Source organism: Aspergillus pseudotamarii (assembly GCF_009193445.1).
Source record: "Aspergillus pseudotamarii strain CBS 117625 unplaced genomic scaffold BDV38scaffold_13, whole genome shotgun sequence".
NCBI lineage: Eukaryota > Fungi > Ascomycota > Eurotiomycetes > Eurotiales > Aspergillaceae > Aspergillus > Aspergillus pseudotamarii.
This window is the reverse complement of record NW_022475027.1, coordinates 20,836-34,183: the sequence shown is the minus strand read 5'-3', so window position 1 is coordinate 34,183 and position 13,348 is coordinate 20,836. Positions and strand designations below refer to the sequence as shown.

Here is a 13,348-nt window from a genome sequence, read left to right as displayed (position 1 = left end):
GACTCGGTGTCCAGGGTGTGAGAAGGTCAGTGCCTCTTTAGCTCATAATTGCTTCGTACAGTGATAAAGAATAACGACTTGCCCACAAAGGATACACAATGTCTCTTGCGAATAACGGTCCTCTGTGGCCCTTAAGTACATCTGGAATAAGACCTGATGGCCCGTCTTTCCCTGCCTCTGGTGGGAACTCCGTTCCCCCTCCTCTTGTTCTGGCGGCTAGGCCTCCATTGTCGATATGGGGGAGTTAAATCCGACACCCCACGCTTTATCGGAGAGAAGATGAAGGCCAATTACGTCCTTTTCCTCTTGGCCGAACTACGTACGTGGTACTACTCAGCACGAATTCGAAGAAAGTCTTGACGCGGTCTGAACATCACCCGTGTGTCAATTGCACATAAACCCTTGGTATCTTATCCTAGGTACAGTCCTCCACTAGCCCCTTAACAACGGTATCCAAAGTTGGTGGACTCAGTCCCATCGCCGAGTAGTTTATCAACCGGTCAGAAAAGTCCGATCCAAACCCTTCTTGAAAAGTTAAGGCGAAGAGCAGGCTGAACACCGCCATATGATCACCATCCTCCATGCCCTTCTTAGCCTCCTGAGCTGCCACCTTGGAATTCACCCTAACTACTTCCCAATCTGCTTGTATCGTCCTTGTCATCCGTATCGCACTCTCAAAAACGTCGCGCTGGCTGACCAAGAAGGAACTGAAATAGATCCAGGCATTCCGGTGCTGTTGGATGAACTCGTCCGGCATACTGAAGAAGCGTGCAAGGCTGATGGCTATCCAGGGAAGAGTCGATGTATTGATCTTGACCTGGCCATCATCGTAGAATGTAACTTTGCGGTTCCGGATGTCAAGACCCCAGAAACCGTTGCGCACATTGAAATCGAAGAAGAGCCCATTCACAACGCCAATCCATGAACTAACTCCGAGCTCCTCAATCAAAGCACGGAAAGGCTTCTGCATCTCTGCCAAACCTATCTCCCGGTTCAATCTCTCATGTGTCGGATCCGATCCAAACTCAGTTGGAACGATGTACGGCACTCGGGCAGCCGCCGCCGCCCGGATCAATGGGATCTGCTTTCCGTAGCTCTCTGGGCTCAGACTTATGATGAGAGCATCCTGACTGACAAGACAGCGAGCAAGGGATGCCTCATCATCCAGATCGACTCGATTCACGGAGACTCTGCTGTCGAAGATCCTGCCATTCTCCGGTCTGGTTATGACTGAGATATGGTGGACCCCAGTATCAAGAAGAGCTTCAAGTATGTGGGATCCTAAAGCGCCTGTCGCCCCAACTAGCACAATGCGACGTGATTGAATATTGACCATTCTGAAGTAGCAAACGAAGCAACAGGAAAGCGGGCGTGAAGGTAACCATAAAAAAGTTGGAATTCGTGCTTCGTCCTAATGCAAACTGGATCGTTCTCAGCATGCTCGAAGGGTTCCGCAAGAAAACACGACTCTTGAAATTATAAGGGTTTACGAGCTTGGATCCCCGTGGTCCTTTTGATTCCAAACAGTGGATTCACCGGGGAATTACTCCACTCTCCACCAAAAAGTAGGTCCGGTCCTTCGGCAATCCGAGCATATCAGGATAGCGTAATGGAGCTAGTGTTTCTATCCCCACTTATCGGTTGATGTGGGTACCTTTGCTCCGGAGGATAAACCACCCCAGGAAAGCCTCGGGTGCTTGCAAATGAGCCGTACACACTACCGATGGGACCAAAGCGTTGTAGTAAACCGATCTCAGGCATCCTTGCATTCAAATTCACGTTTAACAAACTAAATCAGAGAGTGTACTTGCTACCCGAGAAACATGGGACCAGGCAGTTGGGCATGTCTTTCGCAATATGACATTTGAATCTCCAGCCCGTACAATGTCCGGCTAGGAGCACCTTGGGATCCAGCTTCTTCAAATCCTCCATCGTCGCGTTGAGTTTAGCATCGTCCGCGTCCGCTAGATGATATCCACCCACGACGCAGTAGAGAGGGCTGCCGTTTCCCAGCCTGACTGCATCTTGACAGGTGTTCACGATACCTGCGTGACCGCAACCGGTGAAAACAACAAGACCTTTACCTGAAATGCGATAAGATAGACGTTAGGTCTGCCCTTGCGAACACCAAGTTGCTTAGATTGTAAGGTCATACCTTTTAGATTACACATCACATATCGTTCTTCCATAATCAAGGTGTCTTCTTCCCATTGGGCAGTTGAGTCATTGAAGCGCAATCCTCCGTGGATACCATCCTCGTAACTAGTTTTGCGAGGTATCTCACCCGAGACAAGGAAAAAGTCATCCAACACAGTATGAGATTGGTCACTTTTTAGTAAAGTAGCTCCGGCTGTCTCCAGCTCCTCGAAAGAAGGATCGGCTTCGAGAGAGATTGGTTGATCTGCCTGTACCCCTCGGAATGCAGGCCGATCTGGGTGCACGTCCACCACTACACGTTTTGAGCCAGGCTCGTTGAGATTTATCAGTTCGATTGCCGTAGTCAGGCCACCTATTGTATTGGTTTAGCTTTACTTTTATCAAAAGTTTCAAGGCTATCCCTGCTTCCATACCGGAGTGGTCTCGGTGATAATGAGAGAGAGTAATATGCTCAATCTTGCCAACTTCGGTCCTAAGTCGGCGAGAATTTCTTTCCCACACAGCGCCTTCGGGTCCAGCATCGAAGAGAAGGTAGTGCTTCCGGGAGCCCTTCGTGGCAACCTGTGAAATATAAGCTATTAACCCTTATTCAAACGGCGGAAACCTACGAGGAGCAACGAGATTCCGTGAGCCGCGCAACATATATTATCCATGCGCATTTCCATAGTCGCTCCACCCCGTTGGGTGCCCGACTTCAACGGCGTCAGTGGAATTCCCATAAACCGACTCGCCGCCTTTACGGCAGGGTTGGGGCTTGGAGAGATCGGGTCAAGTTCATCGTTGACGATGACATGGATCTCGAGTTCTTCAATCTCTGTGAGCATGGTATTGCCTCTTCTTCGAACTTCGGTTGAAGGATGGATTAGGGATCATCACGTCCACTACAAAGGGATGGGCGTGTTCTAGTTAAAAAGCCAAGGCGGCAGGTGTCATGATATCATGGCGATATCGCCGTATGCCTAGCCAGCTCGGTATCCGACCGTAGAAGGCAATGGGTTTCCGGTGGTTCGGAGGTCCGGCTGTTCCAACATGACAACTACCAGCGGTTAGAACTGCCGGATATGGATCTCGCCAGATGTTTATTCTTGTTTAGGCTATACTACTATGAAAGAATGGAGGTCAGCTTAGAGAAAATATAGGATGCCGGTGTATACACTGATTATCGCAGGAGAACTCATTTGTACCCTACCTGTGATCTCGTCGCGACGACTTCGACTTGGCAACGAAACTCTATTCACAAGGAAGCAATATATCGAATCATCGATGCTGACGACGCCGTATGGGGCAATATCAACGCGCATGTACCTCTCTCCCGGCAGTTTCCACCCCCCTCTTCTCTCCGGGTGGTTCGCTCCGGAATTGCATCATACGGGATGGCCGGCATACGAGGACCATTAAGTGTGGGAGCTCGTCTCCTCATTCAGGAAGTCGACGAGACTTCGGCTGACGGCTCTTTCTGGGTCCTTCTCTGGGGTGGTGCCAATGTTCTAGCCCAAGCTTTGTGGAGTGTCCAGAACTCTCGAAGTACGGAAAGCTTATCGACATTCGTCCGGAAGCTTCGTGTCTACTCTATCTCTGACCAAGACGACGCAGGGCCGTGGTTACAAACAAATTTGCATGTTTTATATTGCGAGCATACATTCATTGAACATGTATGGCCTAGCGGCGTGGACTGGAATCAGTGGAGAAGAGCATTATGGCTTCGACAGAAGCGGGCCTGATCACAAGTTAGTGACAAAAAGTTGGCTCCAGGAAAACATTCAGATCGGGCCGTATGGCAAGCGAGCATATCCTGACCCGGTCTTTATTGTGGAAGGCGACACGCTGACATTCTTATCTTTGATTCAAAATGGGCTCACTGATCCGAATCGTCCCGAATGGGGTTTTGGGGGGGGGGCCGCTATATGTTGACGGACCCTTCGGGCGAGAGCGGTCACTACGGAGATGCAGCGGACACCGTGATAGGAGTTGATGATAGGGCTCATGTGAGCAATCAAGCCACAATTTGGCGTTGGCGAGAGGCATATCAAACGGACTTCGCCGCATGCAGTGGACACTGAGTCCGCGTTTCGCAGGCACCAACCATGCACCGATCGCAGTGGTTAATGGTGACTGCAGTTTGAAACCACTTATTATTAATTCTGGCTTAGGGGAAACAGTTCTCTTGGATGCTTCTCAGTCATGGGATCCCGATGTTGGTAACACTTTGAAGTTTCGATGGATGCAGTATGCGGAGCCGTCGTCGACTAGGTGGACCATTCGCTACGCAGTCCCGAAGCTCCAAATTGAAGATGCAGGACCACAAGCACAACACATGGGCAAGGTGGCGGTCAGATTACCGTCCCAGGATGACGGCTTTCTGTCCCCGTTGGATTCCCGCAAGTTCGTTCCCTGGGGTCCTCTCACGTACCATACTGTACTGGAGGTGATGGATGATGACATTTACCCGATGCGAGCCTATCGCAGGGTGTTGATCAGGGTTGGCATATTTTGATGGATTCTTGGTCGGGGGCCTATTACTAGTTTGTCTTGCTATAGCATGTCCATAGAAGTAAGCTTGCTCAACCGCTCCCTCTAGGGATCAAAAGTAAAACACCAAATGACCCTAGTAAGGGACCCCACTTCCTAGGGTACACTACGTAGTAATTTGCCTAAAAGGCCCTACCAGGTTTAATGGCGCTCTACCACTACGCCCATCAGGGCCGACCTTCAATTAAATACTACTCCCAACCCTCCACCAACACTATCCCGGCGGAAGTGAAATCCCACCAACCCTCACAATGACCTGGCAAACATTAAAGAATCGACTCTGTCACCGTCCGAACAACGCTGCTCTGTATGTCCGGCCAAAATAAAGCCCAACCCACTAACTCCCTTCTATTACCATGTTCCCGCTGCTAAACATTAGCCCTAAGTTTGGCTACTATGAACCTGGTTGCGAATGCCCTTGAGCGCTGGCTCGATCGCAATTCTGCGAAGTGGTTGCATCACATCATGCTCGCTGTCAATTGTATCGTTGTCGCTAGTGTCGTGTTGAGAGAAGTACGGCGGTCGACTAGTGGTCCGAGTGTCGAACGGACTGGTTCTGGTGAGAAGAAGGAGTGTCTGGTTGATGGTGGGGAGGAGTAGGGGTTCATCTCTGTATGAGTTGGGTTGTGTGTGTATGTGCTTGGGGTGAGAAGTGTGAGAATACTGGAGTTGAGCTTCTGTGTAGGGCTTTGTGGTGAGATGGCTGGGTGCTTTGTTTCTGTATGAATGAATATCATGCTGCTGTCGTGTATGGGGTGTCGAGTCGTTCTTATGTTGGTATTCTGTGGATGAGCTTGTTGATTTATTGGATAGGATGGGTGTGATTGTGTTTTCTTGAAAATATGATTTAATATATAGTATACACACTATGTGAAACACATCAGAGGGGAAATAAGACACCCCGACGATGTCACGGTGAATGGGCGTTGAGTATTCTAGATTTCTATAATCTCCTATGTATAACACATGCATCTTGCAAGTTTCATCATTAGATACTGTTCGACAACATATGCTTCCATGTACAAGGTGAACATCCAGAGTACATTCCAACTCTCATAAACAACTATTACACTCGTTTAAATTCGCTGAATGCTTCAGATCATCCCAAACGCCATGCATGCCAAGCCGAAATATCAACATTTTTCCCGCACGAATATATGTATTAAGGTACCGGGTGCAAGAGCAAACAAGGAATAGAACACGCTCCACAAATTTACATATTTGCCAGTTCCTGGTCAATCTGGCGATCGAGGAATGCTCGCTTGTCTCCGGTCAAGGTCGCTTGAAGCCGCTGCTCGACCAATGCGCGAACTGTGAGAGGTTCAGTTAGCATGTATCTCATAACACGGCTGGGTTCAGTTGCTCACCTTGCTTCTTCGTTACAGTGTCCAAGTCCACTTCGGCCAGACAGCTACGGATAGCATCCGTAATCGCCATTTCATCAGGCCCACCACTTCCGCGGAAGTCAAATGCACTTTGAGGCCGCGAGGTATAACCACCTACAGGGCTCCGAGAGTTTGGCCGGGGAACCCCTAGGAGATTGTCCGTGCTCTGCATTAGGCCCACGCTATGCCGATTTGACGGATCCTGGAACTGGCTGAGATTGCCCACCGACAGGTTTCGAGACTGGTGCCCTGGCTGAAGCGGCATATCAGTATACCGACTAAAGCTGGACAGGTGCGAATGCCGGTTGCCTGGGATGTTTCCGCCGAACGGGGCGGGCGACTGCGGCGGCATGTAAGGACTACCATTCCGGCCTGCTCCTGGAAATCCGGTCAAGATGGTAGATGCAGGCTTGACCGAGGAATATTGCGAATGCATATCATCCATTTCCATGCCCATATCCCCATACTGACCTCCGTAGAATTTCTCCTGGCTCATGTTATAATCTCCACGGCGGCCAGGCAGATTATTGGCAAGAGCGTAATCGTCCCAGCGCTGGAGAGGAATGCTGCGAGGGTCGAATGGCTCGTCTTCTACCGCAACAACCCGCTTGTTTCCCTTCTCTCCAAGGACAACGCGAGTGTTACCCCAGCTGAAGTCGTCCTGTTTCCAGAATGAATACATCGGCAGAACGAAACTATAGATCGGATAGGCACAGATATAAATGATCATCCAACCGATATGCTGCCACTGCCGTTTCACAATAAAGATAATCGCCTGAAGGCCATACACACCAGCCAAGATGGCGATAGATATGATTGGAATTGGTCCACCACTAGCGACACTGTAGATTAGGTAACCCAAGTAGACGCAGGTGGCTGGGAGGATGATGGTTCCAAGAAGATCGACCAATACGACAAAACGCATACTGAAGCAGCAGAAGCCGCAGAGGTCTTTCAGGGCAGCAAGTTCCACCAGGTTATGGACAGTGGAGTTGATCCAGCGACGTCGCTGAGACAAAAGGACGGAAAACGTCTCGGGGGCGGCAGTGCTAGCGTAGGCATCCGGGATGAATTTGTAAGACATGGTAGGGAAGTGCTTCGTCATCAATGTAGTCAAGTAACGATCCTCACCCAAAGAAAGCAGGTTTTTCTTGTGCAGCGTGTCCACGTCATTGTCTGCGTATTCTTTAATAACCTTGTCTGATATGATCAAGGGCCGGCCTTTGTCCGCCGTCCGCAAGCGATACATGCAGAAACTGTACGAGTCAGCATCTTCGTGATATATATATGGCACCGATGTTTTATACTTACCACCCAGGAAGACAGGTCACACTGCCAAAGAGAGACTCGAATGCTTTTGAGAGATGATGAGAAATGTAGTACTCGTAAACCTGAATCATGGTCCACCAGCTTCGTTCCTCATTTTGCAAACTCGTCTCACCACAGATACCGGCAATGCGAGCATCATTGGCACAGGCAGCGACAAGACGATTAAGTGAATCTTCTCGAACACTTGTATCCGCATCCACCATCAGGCAGTATTCATAGAGCTCAGGGTCAACGCCAATCACATTGTTGATCTGGTGGAAAATCTCCAGCTCAAGAGGCGACATTGGAGCGCGATGGTGTACGCGATTGAGGAAGTTCAGAATTTGAATCTGCGAGTCACGTTTACCCCTGTTTCCAGGCTTAGACTTGCTTTGCTCTGACTCTTTGCCGACCTTCACGACAACGATGTAAGGAACAACATTCCCTTCGTACTCATAAAGTCCGGAGTAAACCTTGCCGTAGTTGAGTTGATCACTGCCTTGTCCAATTGACTTAAACGGTAAAGCAGGGGGGTCGATCTTGGGATCTACTCCCAGAATATCCAGAACGATCTTGGGCGTTGGGCGGTCGTTACCGCCACCAACAATCATACCGTCGCAGATGACATAAATCAGTTTCCTCTTGTTGTCATACTGGAGAGCTGTCAATGAATCAAGGCCTTTTCGCAGTGAGTCCTCGCCCTCAGTGTATGCTGGCACCAAGCAGATGACGAACTTGTCCTGCGGGGCAGGTCGACGTTTGGATCCTAGCTGGAGAGCAGCGAGGAACTTGACAAGAACGACTGCACAAATAAGACACGTGAATGCCAACAGGATGTAATTATTGACTTGGCATCTCGCACTATCACGGAAATCGACTTTGCCTTTATAGAACACGTAATCGAGACAGGTTTGCGCTTTGGTGGCATTTTCACTATCTGGCCATTTGTCCGTCACGTCAGTGCCTGGATAATTTTTGAAAAGTTCCGTGATACTGCTTGGCAGGAAGTCGTAAGTGTCTATATTGTTCATCTGCTTGAGGGTATAGAAATAGTCCGTCAAATCGTAAATTTTTTCGTCCTTGATGACCCAGGACCGTGAGCTGCTGTCTGCTTGTTTTGACACAACACTCCGCTTCCATACAACGGACCCCTTATAGTACTCGTCAATCTTTGGTAGAAAGACATCTTCGTACCAGGTGATTTTGTTCAGTTTTGTGTTCGGATCCGGCTGCGAGAGAGGGCCACAGCTGTGCTTGGCATTTGGATACAACACCGCGTTTGTGTCGTTGTTTCTCAGTGTGATAGACTCATCCGTCACAAAGTCACCACAGAGTCGAGTAAGCGGAGGGGGGAAGTAGGCGTCAAGATTTTCACCCATGAAAGGCTCCATGTTCGATGTCGTTGTCTCAATGCTTGTGTCACTGTGTTGGATTTTCCAGAACTTGCTGATGTCGTAGACTTTGCCGTGAATACTGACGTAAAAGTCATTATTCCCTTGATGATAACTGACTTCTTTCTCGTTCCAGACTTTGTCCTTGTTTGGACAAAGCAAGTTACCGAAGGCGATGATATAGAAACAGACAATAGCGTTAAAGAGAAGGATAAGAAACACGAGGACGAGCTTTTCTCTCCACGCCATTCGCACATCAGGACGCTTCATTCGGCCCACGAAGCGAAGAACGAACGATGGAATCCAGAAAGTCATGGCCCAGACAAAGCCAGTCCAGACACGTCGGCCAAGGGTAATCTCCTTTTTCTCAATATGTTTGGGATCGGCATACTCAGGATCAAGTTCGCCTAAGTAGCGGCCGTCCTCGTCATAGTAGGGGTTGTCATACTTCTTATCATCTCCCTTTGTACCTAAGCCATAATCACCACCCGTGTGCAATGTATGCGGAGCGCTGGGCGCAATTGACTTTGCACCACCGGCAACACTGGGAACCAGTGTGCTTTGTCTGTTGAGAAGATTATCCCGGCTCCCTAGAAGGCTTGTAGATTCTGCCATGGGAGGCACTGCATAATGTGGAACGCCAGGGTCAAGCATGCCACTTCCATACACGAAAGGGCTTGCTGCTGGTGGCTCTTCAGGCTTTAGATCGAGCATTGTCTCTGCTTCCCACCAAGCATTTTCTCTCACCCAGATTCGCTGATGGCCAACCACGGCATCGCCGTTGGTCCAACCCCTTTCAACTAACCAGTTCTCAACACCGTCCTTCCCTTCCCCACACCCAAGGCGAAAGTATCTACCGATGAACTCTTCCACGTCAAAGTCGGCTGTGAAATCGATATGTTTAAGGCGACGATTTGCCCACTCAGCGAGTCGCCATTCCCGTAGTTGACGGGAAACGGCGCCTGCGGACCAGGCCGCAGTCGGCATACCAGGGTTCAGATTCTCGGGTAGGTCATCGGTGGGATGGATAGAGACATGATGCCAAACACGACTACTGCCTAGCGTGGTAGCCAGATCAAATCGGCCTTTCTTACCCAGGGTGATTCCTTCGGAATCAGCGGTAAACAAAATCTGCCGAAGAAACGAATCCGTTTCGACTTCAAGCCCAACTTTCTCCAAGACTCCGTGTCTCTTGTCAAGTTCATACTCTCGTTCGCGCCAGGTAGGGCCTGTGGATATTCCCAGATCGACTTCAACCTGGGCAATCGCTGCATTCATATCATTCAGGACGGCCGGGCCAGCTGGAGGAACGACGACCCCGTCCTCTTTCATTTCTGCGTTGATACCCAGGGTATCGTCAAATACCCCTCTCATCGCCACCGCCTTTCCCAGCGCAGGCCTAGGCAGATCAACCACGGTGATGCTTACCGTATCATCGTCGGACCACTGAGCTGGCTGTCCAGAGCCACGACTGCTATCATCTAAGCTCGCCTGAAGCTGGCTCGCTATGGCTTCATTGGCTTTTCCGATCACCCAGTCAACCAAGGCCTCGTAGATTCCAGATATCAACAGCTCCCTATCATCGGTGGAGCATTTATGTAGAAGAACTTCGGGGTCTATGCCCAGCAAACCACCCACATCTTCACATGCCTCCTCCAGGTCTTCTTGGTCAACTAGGAAGCCCGCCGCATTACCCAGTTTGAGCAACCCAGCAAGCACTGACAGAAGACCTCGTTGAGATGCACCTTTGATGCCAATGGCCTTAAGAGCAGATCTGAAGTCTTCGGCAGCGGCAGCGTCGTCGGCGGTAGGAAGATATGATGGTGGTGCGTATGTACCCGACTTGCGGAGCAGGGCGTAGGAAGAGGCGTCTTTCAGGTCCAAGAACTCCCGCTCGGCTGGTGTTGATGCAGACGTTAAGAGATAATAAAACACATCGAAGGCACGATATCCCGGCTCAGAAGGAATGTCGAGGAATCCTTTGCGGACATTGATCCCTGAAGTTGAAAGTGCTAGAGATAGCCCGGTGATGTCGCCCTTGAGGGTCAAGGTGTAGCAAGCCGAAAGCGCGGAATAGAGAGAGTATGAAGGGTTGAAGGTGGTGACAGCCGTCAAAAAGGGACGGAGAGCGGCCAACGCTGTGAAGGCGATATTGGGAGTGGACAAAGGCAGTGCTGCTAAGAATGGCTCTAAAACGGATGGTGCTGAGTGGTGAGCAGAACTGGTTATGATTGACTGTCAGTTGGTCCTCCAATACTGCTGGATCTTAGGATGAGTGCTAACCATAAAACAATACAACCGTCCTCTGCTCTTCTCCTTGCGTGCTCCCAAGCTCTGACTGCTAGTTCGTGATCTATTGTAGGCCCGGTATGACCTTCCGGGGTTGATTGCGTTGCAGTAAGCCATGTATTAACGACTAGACTGGTTCCCGCGTCGAGTTGGTAGGGTTGTCCGGTCGTGTAGTGCGCATGCAACGCATTCAGCAACGTTGTCGTCGACACCTGCCCACCTGACTGAGGCGCTCGGCCACCGGTAGAGAAAGCAGCCGAATGGCTGGAATAGACCGAATAGCGATTTGACATGGTTGTGCAACCCCGAGGTTAATCGGCGGTCTATCACCGATATGATCTCGTAAAGAACGCCAACCAAGGGATGGAACGATGAACCAAATCCTGTACGTTCAGAGCATAAAACTACAATCTTCCCGTTTTCTGTTCCGACTTCAGTCCTAGACGAAGGATATAGGCATGCGTACACGGTCTTAGTGTCGCTGCGGTCGTGAGATGAACGGATATGCGTGTACAGTTTGAGCGGGGAAGCTTTGAATAGTAAATTCAGAAGCGGTGATCGATAAAGACGATGTCGTAGTATTCTTCAGATTATGAAGCGAATGACGGGAATGTGGATGAACAGCGAGTGTTGGGCAAAGCGACGTTTGTAAAGCCCGGAGATTATAATTACAACCGATGATACGAAGCGAAGGGCTAAACGATTCGGTTATCAAAAGAAAAGAAAGAGAAATAGGATAGGAAGAGAGGAAGATCAAACACACTCGAAAGCACTACTCCGGTAACGAAGGAAAAAAGCAAGCAAGAGGAATTCAAACAACAACAACAACAACAAGAGGCGGACAATTGAAGTGGATAGAATAGGAAGAAGCAGACAGAAAGAAGAGAACGAGACGATCGCCTGTGATGCGAGTTTGTTGCCAGCCAGCCTAAGGTAAGTTGTCGTCCCAGAAGCTTAACTGGATATGGGTTGGTACTGTCAGTACGAGCATACGAAAATTACTTGATTTTCCTTTTGCTCGGTGCTTTTGTTGTTTCAAGGCAAATTCCCGCCCTTCGCTTGATTTCAATTGGTAATCCTGATTGACGGCCATGAAACTACAGAGTGCAAAAAATGGAGTAGTATTGGCCCCACCACTGATAGTAGCTCATATTTAGTCCGTAAATCAATCATATCTGGTATTTGGGTCATAACAATGGACAATTTTTCCCCCCTTTCTTCCTCGGTGCATTCTGTTTGGGTTTGGGTTTGGGGGGTGTTGAGAAACGAGATTTTCAATCGTATATAATACATAGTGGTCGTCGTGTAATCTTTCATTTTCCAGAGGCTATTCTTTTTTATTACTTTGATTGTTTGGGTGGGTTTGTTTACTTTTCTTTTTTTTTTTTTTTTTTTTGTTTCCCTTTCGGTTCCCCTCAAAACCTGTCAGGTGGCGTGCATCAGAACATTTTGTTCTTGGCCAATGGCGGTAGCGAGGAGAGTCAGATCCATGGCCCTAGACCCTTAGAGACTCCCATAGCTAAAAATGGCACACCTTGTCTCACCCGCACTCCGTGGCCACCAGATTTCCGTATCGAATACCGTAAAGATTGGGTCAACAGACCTGCTGGGGACAGCTGTGTCTTAGTCAAGGCCAATTAAAGTTATCTTGCTCTGATACAATTTTTCTATTCTAAGTGTGTCCAAGTGGTGTCATATGCTTAGTTCCCATACTCGTATCCAGAATCATGCAGCATGCACCTGGCACTGGCCGCCTTAACGGTGTTGTTATTTTTATATCAAGTCAGATTATTACGCCTCTTTCAAGGCATGTGTGGCGGCTCTAGTCATTGTTTTCTGCAGAACATCCACTGTACAGACTACATGCGATCTAGTACAGAGTATGTATTTCGGTTATATTCGTAGTTGGTCACTAGTGAGTCTCAAAAAACATGTCGAGCTAGTACGTATTCGAAGTTTAGGAGGTATATGCTGGTGCTAGAAAAAGCAATCCGATTATGCCCATTGAGCAATATGAGCTGGCCCTCTACAAGAAACGTAATCTACAGAATATCATATTAGGGATCATATTGAAGGGCCACGGTAATCATAACCATTTCCACCAAAACCTGAAAGCAAAAATTTCAAGACACATTCCATCATCTTCCATTATGAATTTCAAAAACGATCATGGGAAGCAAAATCAGCCAAAGGACTAATGGGGCCCCTAGTTTCATACCTTTCCCTGTTAGAACAAGTTAATCGAATGATCCGACCCACCCTCACCTAAATTGATTTTCTTTCTTTCTT

At 48.9% G+C, this 13,348-nt stretch overlaps 5 protein-coding genes across 5 annotated transcripts; 2 read left to right on the top strand and 3 right to left on the bottom strand.

Moving 5' to 3' along the window:
• Window positions 1–206: 206 nt before the first annotated feature.
• Window positions 207–1,565, bottom strand: BDV38DRAFT_34016 (uncharacterized protein). The gene has a single exon (XM_032063195.1). The coding sequence runs from the start codon at window positions 1,334–1,336 to the stop codon at window positions 416–418; it is 921 nt and encodes a 306-aa protein (XP_031915992.1). The 5' UTR covers window positions 1,337–1,565; the 3' UTR covers window positions 207–415.
• BDV38DRAFT_34015 (MBL fold metallo-hydrolase) lies at window positions 1,566–3,197 on the bottom strand. Its single transcript, XM_032063194.1, has 4 exons — window positions 2,766–3,197; window positions 2,571–2,718; window positions 2,156–2,509; window positions 1,566–2,084 (listed from the first exon to the last, which is right to left on the bottom strand). The coding sequence occupies exons 1-4, from the start codon at window positions 2,979–2,981 to the stop codon at window positions 1,795–1,797; spliced, it is 1,008 nt and encodes a 335-aa protein (XP_031915991.1). The 5' UTR covers window positions 2,982–3,197; the 3' UTR covers window positions 1,566–1,794.
• Window positions 3,198–3,261: 64 nt separating this feature from the next.
• On the top strand, window positions 3,262–3,878 carry BDV38DRAFT_280398 (uncharacterized protein; the record flags this gene model as incomplete). The annotated part of the gene is made up of 2 exons (XM_032059300.1): window positions 3,262–3,275; window positions 3,326–3,878. The coding sequence occupies 2 exons, from the start codon at window positions 3,262–3,264 to the stop codon at window positions 3,876–3,878; spliced, it is 567 nt and encodes a 188-aa protein (XP_031915990.1).
• Window positions 3,879–4,201: 323 nt separating this feature from the next.
• On the top strand, window positions 4,202–4,651 carry BDV38DRAFT_280397 (uncharacterized protein; the record flags this gene model as incomplete). The annotated part of the gene is made up of 1 exon (XM_032059299.1): window positions 4,202–4,651. The coding sequence occupies one exon, from the start codon at window positions 4,202–4,204 to the stop codon at window positions 4,649–4,651; it is 450 nt and encodes a 149-aa protein (XP_031915989.1).
• A 1,127-nt stretch (window positions 4,652–5,778) lies between these two features.
• On the bottom strand, window positions 5,779–11,704 carry csmB (putative chitin synthase). Its single transcript, XM_032063192.1, has 4 exons — window positions 11,054–11,704; window positions 7,383–10,991; window positions 6,054–7,327; window positions 5,779–5,997 (listed from the first exon to the last, which is right to left on the bottom strand). The coding sequence occupies exons 1-4, from the start codon at window positions 11,350–11,352 to the stop codon at window positions 5,900–5,902; spliced, it is 5,280 nt and encodes a 1,759-aa protein (XP_031915988.1). The 5' UTR covers window positions 11,353–11,704; the 3' UTR covers window positions 5,779–5,899.
• Between the last annotated feature and the right edge of the window lie 1,644 nt (window positions 11,705–13,348).